The 19,329-nt window shown below is 47.2% G+C and overlaps 1 protein-coding gene across 2 annotated transcripts in view; it reads right to left on the bottom strand.

Annotated features, from left to right (window-relative positions):
• The window catches only part of SMC3 (structural maintenance of chromosomes 3), a 248,553-nt gene that overhangs the window by 94,080 nt on the left and 135,144 nt on the right, over positions 1-19,329 (bottom strand). For both annotated transcript variants that reach the window (XM_029610355.1, XM_029610356.1), the window contains exon 18: positions 10,050-10,200. In XM_029610355.1, the coding sequence (XP_029466215.1) occupies positions 10,050-10,200 (151 nt within the window). The remainder of the gene's footprint in view (positions 1-10,049; positions 10,201-19,329) is intronic.

Genomic DNA, 19,329 nt, shown 5'->3' with positions numbered 1-19,329 from the left:
AGAGGCCCAATTATGGTTTTGTTTACCAGATCTGCGAACCATTGGCGATGAGGCCATTCTGGAGTTACCAGAATCACTTCGCTTAAATGCTTCTCTATGCACCATAACACCTTGTCCATTAGCGGCCAGGGATGAAACACGTACAGTAGTATTCCCTGGGGCCAAGGAAGCACCAGGGCATTGACATCCTCTGTTCAGTGTTCTCTTCTCCTGCTGAAGAAACAGGAGACCTTGGCATTCTATCTTGTCGCCATCAGGCCCAGATGGGGAGCCCCCATTTGTCACGAATTAGACTCATGGCCCTTTCCAACAACTCCCATTTCCTGGGGACCAACATCTTCCAACTGAGAAAATCCGCCTGAACATTGTCCACTCTGGCAATGTGAGATAACACTAATCGTCCAAATGCTGCCATGCCCAGAGCATCAACTCCTGAGCTTCCTGAGCCACTGCCCCAATTCTTGGTACCCCCCCCCCCCCTTTTGGTTGATGTAAGCCAACGTCGTCACGTTGTCCAACAAAACTCCGACCGGATGCCCGCATACCAAAGGCAGAAAAACACATAAAGCGAGCTTGACCGCTCTAGTCTCTAATCGACTGATAGATCAACCAGCCTCTATTTTCGACCACTGGTCCTGCACAGACCGATCCTGACATACCATTCCCCAGTCTGAAAGACTGGCATCGGTAGTAACTAGTACCTAATTTGGAACTCCCAGCTCTACACCACATTCCAGATTGGAATGCAGAAGCCACCAAGAGAGGATCTCCCTGCCTTCTCCCTCGAGTGCAAGAGGAAAATGAAACTCCTCTGATAACTGATTCCACCTGGACAGGAAAGCTCTCTGAAGAGGCCTGCATGTGATTAAAAGCCCAAGGGACCAAAACCAATGCTGACGCCATGGAGCCCAGGCTTGCAAATAGTCCCAAGCTTTGGGAATCTGAAAACCCAGCAGGTACCAGAGTGCCTAGATATTCCACGGACTGGGATGGGATGAGATGAGACTTCGCCAAGTTCACTACCCAGCCCAATGACTGCAAGTGACGTAGCACCTACTGCACAGAAAGCCAGCAGAGATCCTCTGACTTTGCACGGATCAGCCAGTCATCTAGGTATGGATGCACCAGCACCCCTTCCCTTCATAAGGCCGCCACTGCCACCACCACAATCACCTTGGTAAATGTGTGCGGCACTGTTACCAAACCGAACGGAAGTACCCTCCTAGAATCATAAAGCAAAGAAACCTCTGGTGTTCTTGCCTGATGGCCTACTCACAAAGCAGGTCACACCCTCAATCTCATCTTTGTCTACTCTCTTTTCCATTCCCCCTCTTCACCCTCCTGTACTCTGGTACCTTGGTCAGACCACTCACTCATACAGGTGCTCTTTTCGATCAACTCCACCACATCACACAAACCACCTATCAGGAACACCATCACGTTTAGAAAACCCTGCTCCACAGAGGATCTGATCTCAGCCCTCGCTGACTCCCTCAATGATCTAGACTGCTCCTCTCCCGACACTGTCCTCACTGCATGGAACAACATCACTAACAAAATCGCCAATGAAATATGCCCCCTCGTTAGCAAAGACCTCCACTAAATACAAGAAACTAAGAAACCATGGTACACCCCTGAGCTAAAAAGAATGAAAAATGACCTCAGATTGAAAGAGAGGACATGGCATAAAGACCAATCCCCACTACATGCCTCAATATACAAAACAGCCCTCCATAATTACAGACTTTCCACCCTAAAAACTAAACATGATTTCTATGCCACCAAAATACATGAATACAAATTAAACTCCAAAGCGCTATTCTCCTATGTTGCAAGCCTTACTAAATCTGTCCCACACCTCATCTCTGATGAAGATGCAAAAAGTAAAAGTGAAGAACTCACCCACTTTTTTCAGGACAAAATAGCAAATATTCTTAGCCATCTCCCCTCTACCCCCTCCTCTGTGAATCCTCTCCCTCATTTTGTCAATGCCACCCTAGACTCGCTTGACCTCACATCCACCAAAGAAATTGAATCCATCCTAACTAAAATCAAACCCGCAACCCACCCTTCGGACACCATCCCCACTAAAGCCCTTTTATCCATCCCACACCTCATTGCCAAACCCTTAGCCAACATAATTAATTGTTCACTCTCCTTCGGCAAAGTCCCGGACATGCTAAAACACGTAGTGTTAAAACCCCTCCTTGATCCTAAGGATCCCTCCAACTACCGTCCAATTTCCAACCTGCCTTTCATAGCTAAAATCATGGAAAAGGTGGTTAATGCACAACTTACAGACTACCTCGACATCCATAACATTTTACACCCATCCCAATTTGGTTTCCGTAAGCATTTCAACACAGAAACCTTACTACTCTTGTTATTAAGTACAGCATCAGTAAAACGTTGTTTATCTCCACCTGCTGGCAGGGATGCAAAACCCAGGAGATTGGACTAATCCAGGTTCGTACAGGGCACTATCCCTTCATACTGCATCTGTTTCCACTGTCTTCAAACATGCTGTGATCATACCACTTCTCTGAAAACCTTCACCGGACCTTACTTACCATTACCTCTTCTCTCTATTTCCTTTCACATCCAAACTTCTCTAATATGTCATTCATGTCTGCTGCCTTGATTTTTATTTTATTTAAGTCATTCTCAGTCCATGTCAATCTGGCTTTTGCCCTCTACATTCCATAGAATCAGCCCTTTCCAAAATCTCTAGTGTCCTGTTCATGGCTAAGGGCCTTTATTCAATTCTCATCCTCATTGACCTATCTGCTGCTTTTGACACTTGCTCTTGCTCTGTCCTCACTTTTAGGTACTTGTCAGGTTCTTATGGCCTGGACTGGCCACTGTTGGAGACAGGATACTGGGCTTGATGGGCCCTTGGTCTGACCCAGTATGGCAATTTCTTATGTTCACTTAGAATTAAGGATTGCTCTCTCTCTGTTTTCTATTTATCTCTCCCAGTGCACGTTTAGTATATCCTCAGGTGGATCCTCCATTGCTATCCCACCATCATTTAGTTTACCTCCAAATGGTTCTGGGCCCTCTTTTCTCTCACACTCATTTAACTGATGCACTGATCTCTTTCCCAAAGCTTTCAATACTATCTTTATGCTGATGACTCCTAGATCTACTTATCTGCACTAAACATTTCATCTAGAATCCAGTCTCAAAATCTCAGCCTGCCTGTCTGAAATTGCTGCCTGAATGTTCCACAGCTACCACCTTAAGCACAATATAACCAAGACGAAACTTATCTTTCCACTCAAACCCACTTCCTTCCTTATTTTTCTACCTCTGTGGATAACACTATTATTCTTTCAGTCTCCTAAGCCTGAAGTCAAGGGGTCATTTGATATTTCCCATCCCTTTTCTACATATATCCAACATACTGTTAAAAACATGTCATTTCTCTCTTTATATATATTAAACCAAAAACAGAACAAAATAAGAAAATTATTATTTACCTGCTAATTTTCATTCCTGTAGTACCATGGATCAGTCCAGACAGTGGTTATGTCCCCAATCCAGCAGATGGAGTCAGCACAAGCTTTGAGGGGGCGTATCCATATATACTACTACCCCCTCTGCAGGAGTTCAGTATCGAGTATATCAAAGCCCGAGTAGAAAAACCGAACCCCTTAACGGATCAAGTAGAAAAAGGAACCGGCAACGAAGCCGTGCAACTATAATAACTAGAACTGCAAAGATCCTACCAACGGGTAGGAAGCTTTATAAACACAGGAAGACAACCTACACAGTAAGACAACCTGTGGGGAACTGCGAGAAGCAGTAAAAGCTGAAGACGTTAGAAAGGACAGCCACAGAAAAGGAGCCGAGCAGGCAGAGAACCCAGACGCGGTGGGCGTCTGGACTGATCCATGGTACTACAGGAACGAAAATTAGCAGGTAAATAATAATTTTCTTTTCCCTGTACGTACCTGGATCAGTCCAGACAGTGGGATGTACCCAAGCTTCCCTAAATCGGGTGGGGTCCTGCGAGGCCTGCTCGGAGAACCTGCTCGCCAAAATGCCCAGAGACTGGAGAGGCGAGAGGTAGGCGATAGTGCCTCGAGAACGTATATAACGATTTCCAGGTGGCTGCGCAACAGATTTCTCGAGAAGAGACCGAGCGAGCCTCCGCCCAGGAGGCCGCCTGAGAACACGTAGAGTGCGCGACAATGCCGGGTGAGGGAGACCGCCCCACCCCAATGTAGGAAGCCGCAATGCCAGCCGTCAGCCATCCGGCAATCGTCGTCTTGGAGGCCCGGGACCCCTTCTTGGGCCAGCCCTAAGGACGAAGAGATGGTCAGACGTCCAGAAATCATTCGTAGCTGCCAGATAGAGACGCAGAGTGCGCTTGACATCCAAGAGTCGTAGAGACTTCGGCTCGGAAGACGAGAAGGACGGCAGTTCCACCGTCTGATTCACATGAAACGCAGACACCCCCTTCGGGAGAAATGATGGAATGGCGTGGAGGAAAACTCCAAAGTCGGAGAAACGCAGATAAGGTTCTCTACACGAGAGTGCCTACAGTTCCGATATGCGACGAGCGGAACAGATTGTCACCAGAAAACACTGTCTGAAGGGTGAGATCCTTAAGCGTTGCACTCCTCAGTGGCTCGAGGTTGAGACTCCAGGAGGGCCAAGGATCCCGCAACGGAGGCCGCAGGTGTGGGACACCCTTGAGGAAAAACGAACAATGTCCGGGGGCTGCCGCAGAGAGCCCCCATCGCGCAATAGCGAACCAAGGGCGGCCACCTGGACCCGTAGGGGATTATAGGCGAGCCCCTTGTCCACCCCCGCATGTCGGAATTGAAGGATGTAAGGAACAGAAGCCTTAGTTGGGCCCGTGTTCTGGCTGGAACACCACGCCTCGAACACCTTCCAGACTCGAACATAGGCTACCGACGTCGACGTCTTTCGCGCACTCAACAACGTGGACACTACTGCCTCCTGGTAGCCTCGGGGCCAGAGGCGGCGCCTCTCAAAAGCCAAGCTGCCAGGCAGAAGGATTCTGCCTGCTCGAAAAATACTGGACCCTGATGCAAGAGGCGGGAGAAACGTCCTAGTCGTATGGGTCCATCGAGGACCAGCTGTAGCAGGTCCGCAACCCAGGGACGCCTGGGCCATTCTGGTGCGACGAAAACCACAGCCCCCTGAAGAGCCTCTATTCTGCGGAGTGTTCTGCCCACCAGTGGCCACGATGGGAATGCGTAGAGAAGGAGATGGGGCGGCCCCGGGAGCACTAGGGCATCGACTCCCTCCGCACCTCGCTCTCTGCGGCGACTGAAGAAATTGGGAGCCTTGGCGTTTTGCGTGGACCCCATCAGATCCAGGTGGGGGGTCCCCCACCGATGGACAAGCAGTTGCATCGCATCATCGGATAGTGACCATTCCCCGGGATCCAGTAGTTGACGACCGAGGAAATCCGCCTAGAAGCCGCTCTGGCCACAGCATCAACATCGCTGCCTCGAGCGCGAGGGGCCTATATCAACCTCCTTGTCGGTTGATATAGGCCACGGTGGTTGCGTTGTCGGATAATATCCTGGCCTCCCGGTGCCGAGGAAGTGGCAGGAAGTGTCGTAGAGCCAGTCTGACCGCTCTGGTCTCCAGACGATTGATGGACCATTTCGACTCCACCTCGGACCACGTCCCCTGCGTGGAGCTGCGGTCGCACACGGTTCCCCAGCCGCCGAGACTGGCGTCGGTGGTAACTACCACCCAATTTGGGAGATCGAGGGACACGCCGCGAGCCAGATTCGCCGGATCCAACCACCAGCTCAGACTGTTCCTGGCCGCTTGCGGCAGAGGGGGAATCACCTGGTAGTCCTGCGAGAGCGGTTTGCAACAGGAGAGAAGAGCTCTCTGTAGAGGTAGGAGGCGCGCAAACGCCCAAGGGACCATGTCGATGGTGGAGCCCATCACCCCCCAGGAGCTGAGACGGGTGTCGAAGGTCGCCCCCAAAAGTCCGAAGGTCGCCCCCAAAAGTCCAAGCACTGCGAGGGCACGAGGGAGCCCATGGAGAAAATTCACCACCCATTCCAGGGACTGCAGGAACTGTACTACCCTGGCCACCGCTGCCTGTCCGTGGCGGAAAGACTTCGCTCGAACGAGCCAATCGTCCAGATAAGGATGGACTAGAATGCCTTCCTTCCGAAGGGCAGCCGCCACCCCTACCGTGATCCTGGCAAAAGTGCGCGGAGCCGTCGCCAACCCGAACGGGAGGGCTATGAATTGGAAATGCTGGTCCAGAATCTTGACCCTGAGAGTACGCTGATGTTCCCGGTGGACGGGAATGTGCAGGTAGGCCTCCGTCAGATCCAAGGAGGCTAGGAACTCCGCCGCGATCACAGACCGCAGTGTTTCCATGCGGAACCGGACCACCCGGAGGGACTTGTTGGCCTCCTTGAGATCCAGGATGGGCCGGTAGGAACCGTCCTTCTTTGGCACCACAAAGTAAATTGAATAATGGCCCAAGTCCACCTCTCAGAAGGGCACGGGCGCAATAGCGCCTATCTCCTGACGCCTGTCCAGCCTTAACTGCACCGCCCATCGCTTGGGACCCAATCCGCAGGGGGAGAAGATGAACCGTCCCTGCGGAGCGCGGACAAACTCCAAAGCGTAGCCGCGTCCTATGGTGTCCAGGACCCACTGGTATGAGGCGATGTGCGCCCACTCCTTGTAGAACAACGCCAGCCGACTCCCAATTCTGGGAACGGCGGAGTGGGCGAGCCTGACAACATTGTGAGGACTTGGGAAAGGGAGGTCCCGTCCCGGGGGTGGAGCGGGCGGGCCGGCGCCCGCGAAAGGAGCGCGACCAGGGCTGAGACCTGGGGGCGGAGGGCCAGGAGCCCGCCGGTCTGTAGTTCCTGTAGCGTCGTTGAGCCCTGGCTCTGGTCCGGGACGAAGAAAAAAAACGCCCTAGAAGACCGGTATCTGTCCTCTGGCAGACGATGAACCGCCTTTCCCCCCAGGGACTTGATGATCTGATCCAAATCCTCCCCGAAGAGGAACTTACCCCTGACAGGCAGGGAGCCCCGACTTGACTTGGAGGACGTATCCGCCGCCCAGTTGCGAAGCCACAGCAAACATCTGGCCGCTACCACCGAAGCCATGGATCGTGCCAGCACCCGAAACAGGTCGTACGAGGCATCTACCCCGTACGACACCGCTGCTTCCAGCCTATCCGCCGGGGCGGCCTCCTCGGGAGGAAGGGCCTGGGAGGTGAGGAGTTGCTGCACCCAGAGGAGGCTTGCCCGCTGGGCAAGGGAACTGCACATCACTGCTCGCATACCCAGCGTGGAGACCTCGAAGACCCTTTTGAGTAAAACTTCCAACTTGCGATCGTGCGTATCCCGCAGGGCCGCGCCTCCCGTCACTGGGATCGTCGTCCTCTTCGTGACCGCCGACACCGCGGAGTCCACCTTTAGTGCCTAGATCCAGGAAACTTCCGGCAGTGGATACAACTTTTCCATGGGCCGTCCGACCTTCAAGTAAGCCTCCAGAGCGTCCCATTCCCTAGTGAGAAGCTGGAGGAAAGAGTCGAGGATGGGAAAGCCCGGGCCCTCGGCCGAGGAGCCGCCAGGACCGGATCCCCCTTCTTTGACGAGGTGACAACCGCAGGCGCTACAGGCGCGGGCGGATCCGGCGGCGGACCCAGATCCAGCTCCTGGATAATCAGCGGGATAAGGTCGTCTAGCTCTTCCGTCCGGAAGAGGCGAAGCGGGGCGCGGGTCATTCCCTTCCGGCGTGGAGTCCGCCTGGTCCATGGCCGCAACATCAGGGTCAGAAGCCGCCGGGCCTGGCACCGCTCCCCCGGCCCCGGGGGGGAGGTCGCGCCCGGACGGGGGTGGGGGCCCCCACGCCCGCCAAGACGGGGGGGGCCTGAGAAGCAGTCGCCATCCGAGGAGCCGTAGCCGGGGGAGGCCCCGCAGGTGCGTCCAGCCCCTGCAAATATGCCGCAGAATAAATTCCGGGGAAAACGCCGGCCTGCCCGAGGGGGCCCCGGACGAAGGAGAGGCCGTGGTACCCTGCCCCGGCGGACCCGGTTCCGGTACCAGGGTCGGTGGGAAGCCGTAACCGCATCCCTATCCTCCAGCGCTCCCTGAGTTCCCTCAGGGCGCTGTGTGTGTAAGATGGCCGCCGTTCCCGCCAGGAATGGGGGAGGGGCCGGCCTACGCTGCCCGGGCAAACTGGAAAGGAAGGCAAAATCGGCGAGGGGACTGCGAGGTGCCCTCCTCCCGGGAAGGCACCGAGCGTCCCCGCAGGCTGAGCAGCGCGACGGCCGCGGCATCGGAAGCGCGTGGCAGCAGAAACGGCATCGAAAAACAGCCTCAATTAAGCCTTGAGCCTCGGGGGGGCCACGAGGAGAGCGAAAAAAACGGCACCGCGGGGGGGCCCGGTCGGCCTGCACTGCCCGCCGGATGAATCTCCAAGTGCCGCGGGGGGGCCCTCCTGGCCGCACAACCCGCCGAAAACGTGCTCCCTGCCTGAAGAACGGCGCCGCGGGGGGGGCCCGGTCGGCCTGCACTGCCCGCCGGATGAAGCTCCAAGTGCCGCGGGGGGGCCCTCCTGGCCGCACAACCCGCCGAAACCGTCCTCCCTGCCTGCCACAGCAGCCCCTAAGGAGCTGCAAAATGGCCGCCGGCAAGAAATTCAGCGCGGAGAGGCCGGCTCCACCGGCATCCGCGAGGCACCGGAGGTTGGAGAGCTGCAAAGGAAAAGAAACACAGCAAATCCAAAACTTACCCCGTCCAAAACGCAGCACAGGCAAGAGAGAGGACACAGAGGGTAAGAGAAAAACAGCTCTCTAAAAGAGAAACTTTTTTTTTTTTTTTTTTTTAAATACAACAACTTGATCCAAAACAAGAAAAGTAGGCAGAAGCCAAAGCGAAAATCAGAAAGAAAAACACAGGGAAAAACCTATAGCAATGGGAGAATCCCAGGATACCCTACTCGCATCTGCTGGAGTCAGAAGATACTGAACTCCTGCAGAGGGGGTAGTAGTATATATGGATACGCCCCCTCAAAGCTTGTGCTGACTCCATCTGCTGGATTGGGGACATAACCACTGTCTGGACTGATCCAGGTACGTACAGGGAATTTAAGACTTCACTTTTAAAAATTATTAGTGAAGCTCCATGTTTGATGCCTTACTTAAAATGTTATTTTTAATTTTTTTCTGTTTTTGGTTTAATATATATTAAAGTTTTCCGACGTTTATTATTTTTGGATACAAAATAAGTAGGTTCTAATGCCTCTTATCAAAAACTTCATATTTCTCTCTTTTTAACATCAAAATCTGTCCCTTTTTTGATCACAAACAAAACCTTTATCCACTTGCTCATTAACTCTGTTATAATGCAGCCTGCTCCTCACAGATCTCCCACTGATTCACCTCTCTTTGCTACAATCTATTCAAAATTCAGCTGCATGACTTACCTTCTTCTATGCCAATACAAACATGTACTTCCCTCTTCTCAAGTTGCTACCCATGGCTCACAACCAGTTCTACATATAATTGAAGTTTCTCTTGCCTACCTAAAGTACATTTATTCTATAGCTCCTCATTACCTCTCTTCTGTCATCTCTCTCTATGCACCATAACGCAAAGTCCATTCATACACAGCTCACTTACCTGTGCTCCCACTTCTTTTCCATCGCCAACTCCTGACTCATGCTTTCCAAATTACTGTGCGCTACCTCTGAAATAGACTTTCTGAGTTGATCTATCATGCTCCATCTGGCCTATTCAAATTCAACCTTAATTCATACTTTTTTTTTTAAGGCTGCTTTTAAGTCTTAAATCCTGGCTCTCCATGATCACAGTCTTGTTGAATTTTTCTATAATAAATTTTCCAAAACCTCTTATTTGGCCTATATGTCTCTCAAGCAGACTGTAAGCTCCATGGAGAAGTAACCGTGTCTCACGTGTATGTATTCATGCTGTATACATCTAGTAGTGCTACAGAATCAGTAGTAGATAAATAGGACTTTAATGGAATGAGACAGACTATAAATAACACACATACCTTCTAAAGTAATACAGTCCATTGTAAAAGCTCTAGCTAGCTGGGTAGATACTTCCATGCTTCGACAAATAAGTGTCTTTCCAAAAACGTGTTTGAAGGCTTTGTCAAATCTTTGATTATACCTCAGTTTGCTGATCATGGGAATAGCATCCTGAAAAAATGTGAGAAGAATATTAACAAAAACTCCTGCCAGAACATATCTTAAATTAATCATTAATATGATAATGTAATCCACTGCCCATTAATCCAGTGAGTACATAGAGGGTGATTTTCAAGTTATTTACCTAGGTAAAAGGGCTTTTTGAAAATTGCTCACCCTAAATGTGGGTAAAAGCTTGCATGTTGTGCCACAATGTGCCTACTTTTACCTACATTATAGTGAAAGTATTCTCGCGGCAGAGTTAGATGAGGGAGAAAACAATGCATATAGATTTGGATTTTCAAAACTATGCACATTGGCTTGGTTAGAAAAAATATCCACAGAAAGAGGAGGTGAATCTCTGTAGCTACTTTTTCCTTTGGTAATTTTCAAACAGAAAGTATGAATGTGCTTTCTCTTTGAAAAATGGTGCAAAATTTGGGGATAAAATATCTGCAGACTTTTCACCTAGGTGTAGTTTTGGAAATTGCATCCTAGATGAATTCAATTTCATTAACACTATGGCAGAAATCCAATGACCTAGAAATAACTAGCAATCAAAAACACATGACCATCAGTTTTCATCAACAGATGATCACGTGTGACGTTAGAGCTCTTTTCAAATCTTGATTTTAAAAAGTTTTTAGATACCCTAATCTAGCCAATGTGCCTCTAATTTTTCCAGGGAATGTATTAGGATGCACTACTGTTGTGCATCCTAACTTTTGCAAGTTAGCAAGGAGTAGTCGTCTTGTGCCATTTGTAACACCACTGTCCCCTGCTCCTCTTCATGAGATATTTCTCCCATAGCATTTGGATAATCCAAAAAAATAACAAGACACGTGAAGAAATATGCAATAGTGCAAAGCAAATTATTTTCTTCCTAGTTACTTAACCTTTAAATCTTAGTTTAGGTCCTTCTAAGAACCTGAAAATGTTCATGGGCTTGTTACAATCTAATTTTATACTGTTATAAACTTTTTTTTTTTTTTTTTTTTTATAAAAGGGAGGAAAAGATCTCAAATACAAACTTGATCTGCTGAAAACAGATTATGCAAGCTTAACTCAGCTCATATATGACATTGTTTTTAAACTATAATCAGCCAGTGAAAAGTGATGTATGTCTTATCTAGCCAATCTTGTGAAATAGTTCAAAAGATAAGGCAATGGGGCTGAATGGGATACATCCAAGGGTACTAAGGGAGTTTAGAGATATTCTGGCAATTCCGCTGGTTACCTTTTCAATGCTTCTTTAGAGGCAGGAGTAGTTCTGGAGGATTTAAGACAAGCAGATATGGCTATTTATAAAAGTGGAAATAAGGAGGAGGCTGGGAACTATAGGCTGGGTAGTCTAATCTCTGTGGTGAGCAAATCAATGGAATTGCTGCTAAAACAAAGGATAATGCAGTTTTTGGAATCCAATGGATTGCAATATCTGAGAAGCATGGTTTTGCCAGAGGTAAATCTTGTCTGACAAATCTAATTTTTTTGATTGGGTGATCAAAGAGTTGATCAAGGAAGAGTGCTGGATTTCAGTAAGGCCTTTGACACGGTTCTACATGGGAGACCTAAAAATAAATAGAATGCCCTTGGTATGAGACCTATAGTGATTGACTGGGAGGCAGCAAAGGATAGTGGTGGGTGGAGTTTTGTCTCAGGAGGGAGGGTGTGCTAGTGGGTGCCTCAGGGATCAGTCCTTGGGATTTTTTTCCCCCAGCATTTTTGTAAGCGACAAGGCAGAAGTATTGTTGGTAAAGGTTTGCTTTTTGCCAATGGAACCAGCATCTGCAATAGGGTGGACAGCCAGAAAGATGTGGAGAACGTGAGGAGGGCTCTAGAGAAGCTTGAGGAATGGTCTGGGGTCTTGGATTTGGTGCTGGAGGGTGTGGAGTGATGCATTTGGGATACAAGGGCCCAGGGGAGAGGTGCAGTTTTGGAGGTGGAGTTCTTTTAGGTGTGGGGGAGGAGAGTAGGACGATGGAAATGGGAAAACATGATACTTTTCAGCAAAAAACAAGAAAAGAATGAAGCTCCACGAACCGCGCGGCAACTGCACTGTGGAAAAGAAGAGACTGAAGGGGGACCTTGAGTGGACACGCAGACAGTGGAATACTGGGGTGTGCTCAGTGTGCTGGTCAAAGCTTCTAGAAGCTGTGACAAAAATTTTCGTGCCGGGTTCCATTGGATGATGTCACCCACACGTGAGGACTACCATCCTGCTTGTCCTAGGAGAAGGTGGCAACATCCTATGAATATGCAATGAGGTTTGGATCAAAGAAATGGACTCAAATTGTGGATTATCCCAGGCTTCCCCTGGCTTTTTCCTTACGGATTACCCAAACTCTGCCAAGAAAGCTTTGCTTACAGAACTTTGACTGCTGCAGTGGCCAACTATCCCATGAAAGAATTAAAAGCTAAGAATATCTTTACCCTGTTCTTGACATCATATCTCACAGAGATGTCTGTGAAACCTTTGTGAAGTAGTTGTCATCCACCATATGGGGCTTTGCTGGATTTCATCCCGTGGTGTTGAGACAGCTTTCTGTATTTCTACAGGACTGGCTAAGGGAAGGAAACTGCCTTAATTACCTTTCAGCTGGGTTAATTAGTTTCTTAACAGAAAAACATCATATGTGAAAACAAAAAACTTACCAAAAAATGTAATCTATATAAATATTTTTATTTTGTGAGTGGAGACCTCATATGTTATTCCGAGAGTTTCTTTTTGTTTATTACTCGTTTTTCCGCAGGCCTGCGATACTTTAGAAGATGAGGGGGGGGGGGGGGCCCGAAACGGGGGGCGGGCCTGCGCTAGCCGGCAGCGATCGCACCGTCGCGGTGCGATCGCTGCCGGTTTCGCACCCAATAGTGCCACCATAGGAGGTGTAGCTATTGGGAGCGAAATAGGCAGCGAAAAGGCACCTACCTTTTCGCTGTCCCCGGCGTCGGCGCAGAGTTGGCCCCGGTGACGCCCCGACGACTCCTCTTCCGGGGCCGACTCTGCCCCGACTCCGCCCCCATCCTGGTATCGCACGCGATAAGGGACTTTTCGCGTGCGAAAGGTCCCTTATCGCGTGCGAGCGGCTTGGAAAATGAGGCCCTTAGTCATTATGAAGTTTCAAAAAAATTAAAAACTCAGAATAAATAGTGTGTGGAGACCTAACAATCTAACAATAGTAGAGACATAGTGGATGCCCTGCAAGGGGCTCTGTTCAAATTAATGGTAATGGAACCCACGAGGAAGGGAGCTATACTCGACCTAGTGCTCACCAATGGAGATATTGTCTCTAATGTCCAGGTGGGTGCCCACCTCAGCACCAGTGATCATCAAACAGTATGGTTTCATATCACAAATAGGATTCGGAGAAGTAACATGGAGACCCGAGTTTTGCAGTTCAAAAACACAAACTTTGATGAAATGGGGAAGTATCTGGAAGAAGAACTAGAAGGATGGCAGATCAACAGAGATGTGGAACAACAATGGACCAAAATAAAAGGAGCAATTACCAAGGCAACTAATCTATATGTCAGAAAAGTAAAGAAAAGCAAAAGAAAAATGAAACCTATATGGTTCTCAAAGGAGGTGGCTGACAAAATAAAAGTTAAAAAAACAGCATTCAAGAAACATAAAGGATCTCAAAAGGAGGAGCACAAGGAAGAATATTTATTTATTTATTTAAATAATTTATATACCGGAGGTTCCTGTATAATATACATATCACCCCGGTTTACATATAACAGTAACAATCGCTACATTTTGCGGTTTACATAGAACAGTATTAAACAACGAAGTTTTACATTGAGCAAAAAGAAGTAAACAAGTTTTAACATTGAAACAAACGAAGTAAAGTTTTTACTTTGAAACAACTTAATAGAAGTAGGCAAATAGTAAATACTATTAAACCATTAATAGACATGCGGTTAATAAATCCAAAAATAACATGGAGATATGTAAGTCCACATGAATGTGTATGTAGACTGTATGTAGACAGCATGAATGTGTGAATCTCTAATTGAATAATGAAGATTAAAAAAGATCTGAAAAAATATCATTGTGGGAGTGAAAAGACTTTTTTTTTTTTTTTTGTTCTTGGTTCTAGGGGAAGGCTAGTTTGAATAACCAAGTCTTAAGTTTCTTTTTAAATGTAATGTGGCATGGTTCCAGACGCAGGTCTGGAGGGAGCGAGTTCCAAAGTGAAGGGCCCGCTGTCGACAATGCACGTTTCCTTAGAGCGGATTTCGCCGGTTGTGTGATTAGTCTGTTCTGATAAGCGCTTCTGGTAGGTTTTACGGATGTGTGTAGTTGAATTTGAAATGTTAAGTTGAGAGGCGCGATGTTGTATAAGGCCTTATGTATCATCGCTAGAGACTTGAATTGGATCCTGTATTTGATTGGGAGCCAGTGGAGATAGTGGAGGATTGGTGTGATATGATCTCTTTTCTTGGCATTTGAAAGAATTCTTGCTGAGGCGTTCAGGACCATCTGAAGTGGTTTGGTGGTGCATGCTGGTAGGCCTAGGAGGAGAGAGTTGCAGTAGTCTAATTTTGGGAGTATGATGGCTTGTAAAACCATACGGAAGTCCCTGTATAGGAGGAGTGGTTTAAGTTTCTTTAATGTTTGAAGTTTAAAGAAACATTCTTTTGTTGTGTTGTTGACAAATTTGTTGAGATTGAGTCTGCTGTCTATGATGACTCCCAGATCTTTAACTTGTTGCGTGAATATCTGATGGAACCGAGGGAGACGAAGAAAGTAATCAAAGTAATCAAGATAGCAAAAAGTCAAACGGAAGAAAGGATTGCCAAAGAGGTAAAGCGAGGTGACAAAACATTTTTAGATACATCAGAGAAAGGAGAAAAGTTCCAAGTGGTATAGTGAAACTGAAAGGTGAAAAGGATCAATGTGTGGAGAGAGACGAAGAAATGGCAGAAATATTAAACGAGTACTTCAGTTCGGTGTTCACTAAATAGGACCCTGGAAAAGGACTGTCGCTAGTTAACAAGAAACTGGAGGGGAGTAGAGTAGATGTAACTCCATTTACAGAAAAGAATGTATGGGAAGAGCTAGGAAAAATAAAAGTGGACAAAGCCATGGGACCTGACGAGGTCCATCCCAGGATACTGAGGGAGCTCAGAGATGTACTGGCAGGTCCACTGAGTGACCTGTTCAACAGATCCCTAGAAACAGGAGTGGTACCGAGTGATTGGAGAAGAGCAGTGGTGGTCCCGCTTCATAAGAGTGGGAGCAGAGAGGAGGCTGGAAACTACAGGCCGGTTAGCCTCACCTCGGTGGTGGGAAAGGTAATTGAGTCGCTGCTGAAAGAAAGAATAGTGAATTATCTACAGTCAGAAGAAATGCTGGACGAAAGGCAGCATGGATTCACCAGGGGAAGGTCCTGTCAGACAAATCTGATTGCCTTTTTCGATTGGGTGACTAGGGAATTAGATAAAGGAAGAGCGCTCGATGTCAACTACTTGGATTTCAGCAAAGCTTTTGATACAGTCCCGCATAGGAGGCTTGTGAATAAAATGAGAAGCTTGGGAGTGGGTGCCAAGATGGTGGCCTGGATTGCACACTGGTTGACGGACAGAAGAGAGCGTGTGACGGTAAATGGAACTTACTCTGAAGAGAGAGCGGTGTTAAGAGGAGTGTCGCAAGGATCGGTGTTGGAACTGGTCCTGTTCAATATCTTTGTGAGCAACATTGCGGATGGGATAGAAGGTAAGGTTTGTCTTTTTGCGGATGATACTAGGATCTGCAAAAGAGTGGACATGCCGGAAGGAGTGGAGAGAATGAGACGTGACTTAAGGAAACTGGAAGAGTGGTCGAAGATATGGCAGCTGAGATTCATTGCCAAGAAGTGCACAGTCATGCATATGGGGAGTGGAAATCCAAAAGAATTGTATTTGATGGGAGGTAAAGGACTGACGTGGACCTTGGGGTGATTGTTTCACCGACTTCAGATCGTTAGACACTATGTGACAAGGCGATAACTAAAGCCAGAAGAATGCTGGGCTGCATAGAGAGAGGAATATCTAGTAAGAGGAAAGAAGTGATGATCCACTTGTACAGGGCCTTGGTGAGGCCCCACCTGGAGTACTGTGTTCAGTTCTGGAGACCGTATCTCCAAAGGGACAGAGACAGGATGGAGGCGCTCCAGAGAAGGGCGACCAAAAAGGTGGATGGTCTTCATAAAATGACTTATGAGGAAAGATTAAAGAACCTAAATATGTACACCCTGGAGGAGAGGAGGAGCAGAGGAGATATGATACAGACTTTCAGATATTTGAAAGGTTTTAATGATTCATGGTCAACATCAAACCTTTTACAATGGAAAAAAATCAATAGAACTAGGGGTCACGATTTGAAGCTCCAGGGAGGAAGACTCAGAACCAATGTCAGGAAGTATATCTTCACGGAGAGGGTGGTGGATGCCTGGAATGTCCTTCCAGAGGGAGTGGTGAAGACTAAAAACTGTGAAAGATTTCAAAGGGGCGTGGGATAAACACTGTGGATCCATAAAGGATAGAGGATGGGAATGAAGTGTAGAGCCATGAGGGTGGCTTGCTGGAATGTTTTCTACCTGGGTGATTACTACCCTTATTAAAAAAAAAAATCCCTTGCACGGTTATTTATTTTATTTATTTATTTAACGTGTTTGTATACCATCATTTGGTTTCGCCATCAGAACGGTTTACAGTAGTCGAGAAATAATATATTGTTTACAAACATCATTGCAGCAAACTGTCACATTGAAATAACGTTTGGGGTTTGAAGGTTAGGTAAATACATATAAAATTATTATTACATATTATCAATCTTATGTAGCAGTAGAGTTACTATATACGTTAAAGTCGATATATACATATAATAAACATTGTTGTTACATACAGGCTAGGGAGGTGGGGTTATTTAATTGATAGAGGGATGGAGCCTTTTTCTTGGTGTTGGAAATGTGGAAAAGAGGATTTACATTCAGATAACAACCAAAAAGGACTGAACTTCACAATCTGGGAAATAAATAAATAAACATAGGGGTAGCTTGCTTATTACGGCTTGCTTGGTTATTACCGCCAATTAAGCCTGATACATCACTTGAATGCATACACAGCGTTTGCTCTCTGCTTCTACGGCAGGGGGAAAAAAGTAGAAAACAGGATTTATATTCAGGCAACAACCAACAAGGCCTGAACTTCACAATCTGGGTAAATAATCGTGGGGGTAGCTGCTTATTACGGCGGTTATACCCTAAACCAATTAAGCCTGATACATCACTTTGAAAGCATATAAAGCGTTGCTATCTGCTTCAACGGTAGAGGGAAGTGAGGATAACAGGATTTGCATTCAGACATTATCCAACAAGGCATCGATCTGTGCAGTCTGGGTGAACAAGTATCGGGGTAGCTTGCTTGATGCAGCGGTTACAACCCTTAACCATAAGCCTTATGCTCACCTTTGATGCAACTCCAATATTACTCTCTGCATCAATGACAGGAGATGGCAGGAAATTTGAAATCAAACATTACCAACAAGAGCCCTGAAGTTGGTGGTTGGTAAACAGATAAGGATGGGAAAATAAGAGTCGAAGCTTGCTGGGCAGACCAGATGGGCCGATTGGTCTTTTTCTGCCGTCATTTCTATGTTTCTATGTAAAAAATGACGTTAATAGTCAGTATGACTCGACGGTGGTTTAGAAATTAAGACCGCAAGTCGGAAAAAACAGAGACAACGAAAAGAATCTCTCGGGATTACATATGAGGTCTCCACTCACAAAATAAAAATATTTATATAGATAAAAAAACTTACCAAAAAATGTAGTTTCCACATATGATGTTTTTCTGTTAAGATCTCAATTGTTTACATCATATTAACAGTTTCTTTGATCAAGAGAGTTAATTAGTTTGGCAAACTGAGTAATTACTAAGTGCAAGTTGAACTTACAGATAACAGGTATAAGTTCTGTTTATCTTTTACTAAAGTGCTTTTACACTATGAAACTGCAACAAACTAAACCAAAATGAAAGAAATATTGTATCATATTAAACCTTGTTTACCTTATATGCTGCTATAATAAAACTGACTACCTCACAAAAGTGTCTTTAACTGCTCCCTAAAACTAATGAATTCATATCACAAGATTATTGATTAAATCTAGTAATCTACTGTAAGATATCCACACCAGGTGGGTGGGTTTCGAGAGGACTAACATCCTGCTGTCCTGTGAGAACACCTGTTACAGGTAAGCAACACTTGCTTTCTCACAGGACAAGCAGGATGGTAGTCCTCACATATGGGTGAGCTGAGGATGTCTGAACATGCACCAAATGTACCCAACGGCGTGCAACAGGCACAACAACTGGGGTGGAATTTGGTAGAGGTCATCCTGAACCCCACCGGGCAGGTGGAAGGGTGTTGGTATGTCACGTGGAAAATAGGTTATGCAGGACAGATAGGCCGAAGATGGAATCTTGTCTTCCGGCTTTGTCCAAGCAATAGTGGGCTGCGAAGGTATGGAGAGAGCTCCAGGCGCAGCCCTGCAAATGTCATGAAGCGGCACCGATCTTAGGTGTGCTACTGAAGTCGCCATGGCCCTCACAGAGTGTGCTTTAACACAGTCTTGAAAAGGAATGCCTGCCTGCTGGTAGCAAAAGGATATGCAGTCCGCCAACCAGGAGGAGAGAGTCTGCTTACCCACAGGTTGCCCTAATTTGTTGGGATGGAAAGAGACTAATAACTGAGTGCTCTTCCTGTGGGCAAGTGTACGGTCTAGTTAGAAAGCTAGAGCCCGTTTACAGTCAAGGGTATGCACAGCCTGTTCCCCTGGATTGGAATGGGGCCTGGGAAAAAAGGTAGGTAGTATGATGGATTGATTAATGTGAAACTCCGAAACTACCTTGGGTAAAAACATAGAGTGAGTGCGGAGTACCGCCCGGTCCTGCAGGAGTTTAGTGTAAGGCGGATAGGTAACTAGGGCTTGTAACTCACTAACCCTGCGAGCTGAAGTGATAGCTATAGGAAAATCACTTTCCATGTGAGATATTTTAGGTCACAGGAGTGAAGAGGCTCGAATGGTGGTTTCATGAGTCGACCAAGAACCAGGTTAAGGTCCCAAGAAGGGGCTGGAGGACGTAAAGGTGGCTTGA

The sequence above is a fragment of the Rhinatrema bivittatum genome, chromosome 7, assembly GCF_901001135.1.
Source record: "Rhinatrema bivittatum chromosome 7, aRhiBiv1.1, whole genome shotgun sequence".
Classification (NCBI taxonomy): Eukaryota; Metazoa; Chordata; class Amphibia; order Gymnophiona; family Rhinatrematidae; genus Rhinatrema; species Rhinatrema bivittatum.
The sequence above is the reverse complement of the archived record's forward strand: the minus strand, read 5'-3'. Positions and strand labels throughout refer to the sequence as shown.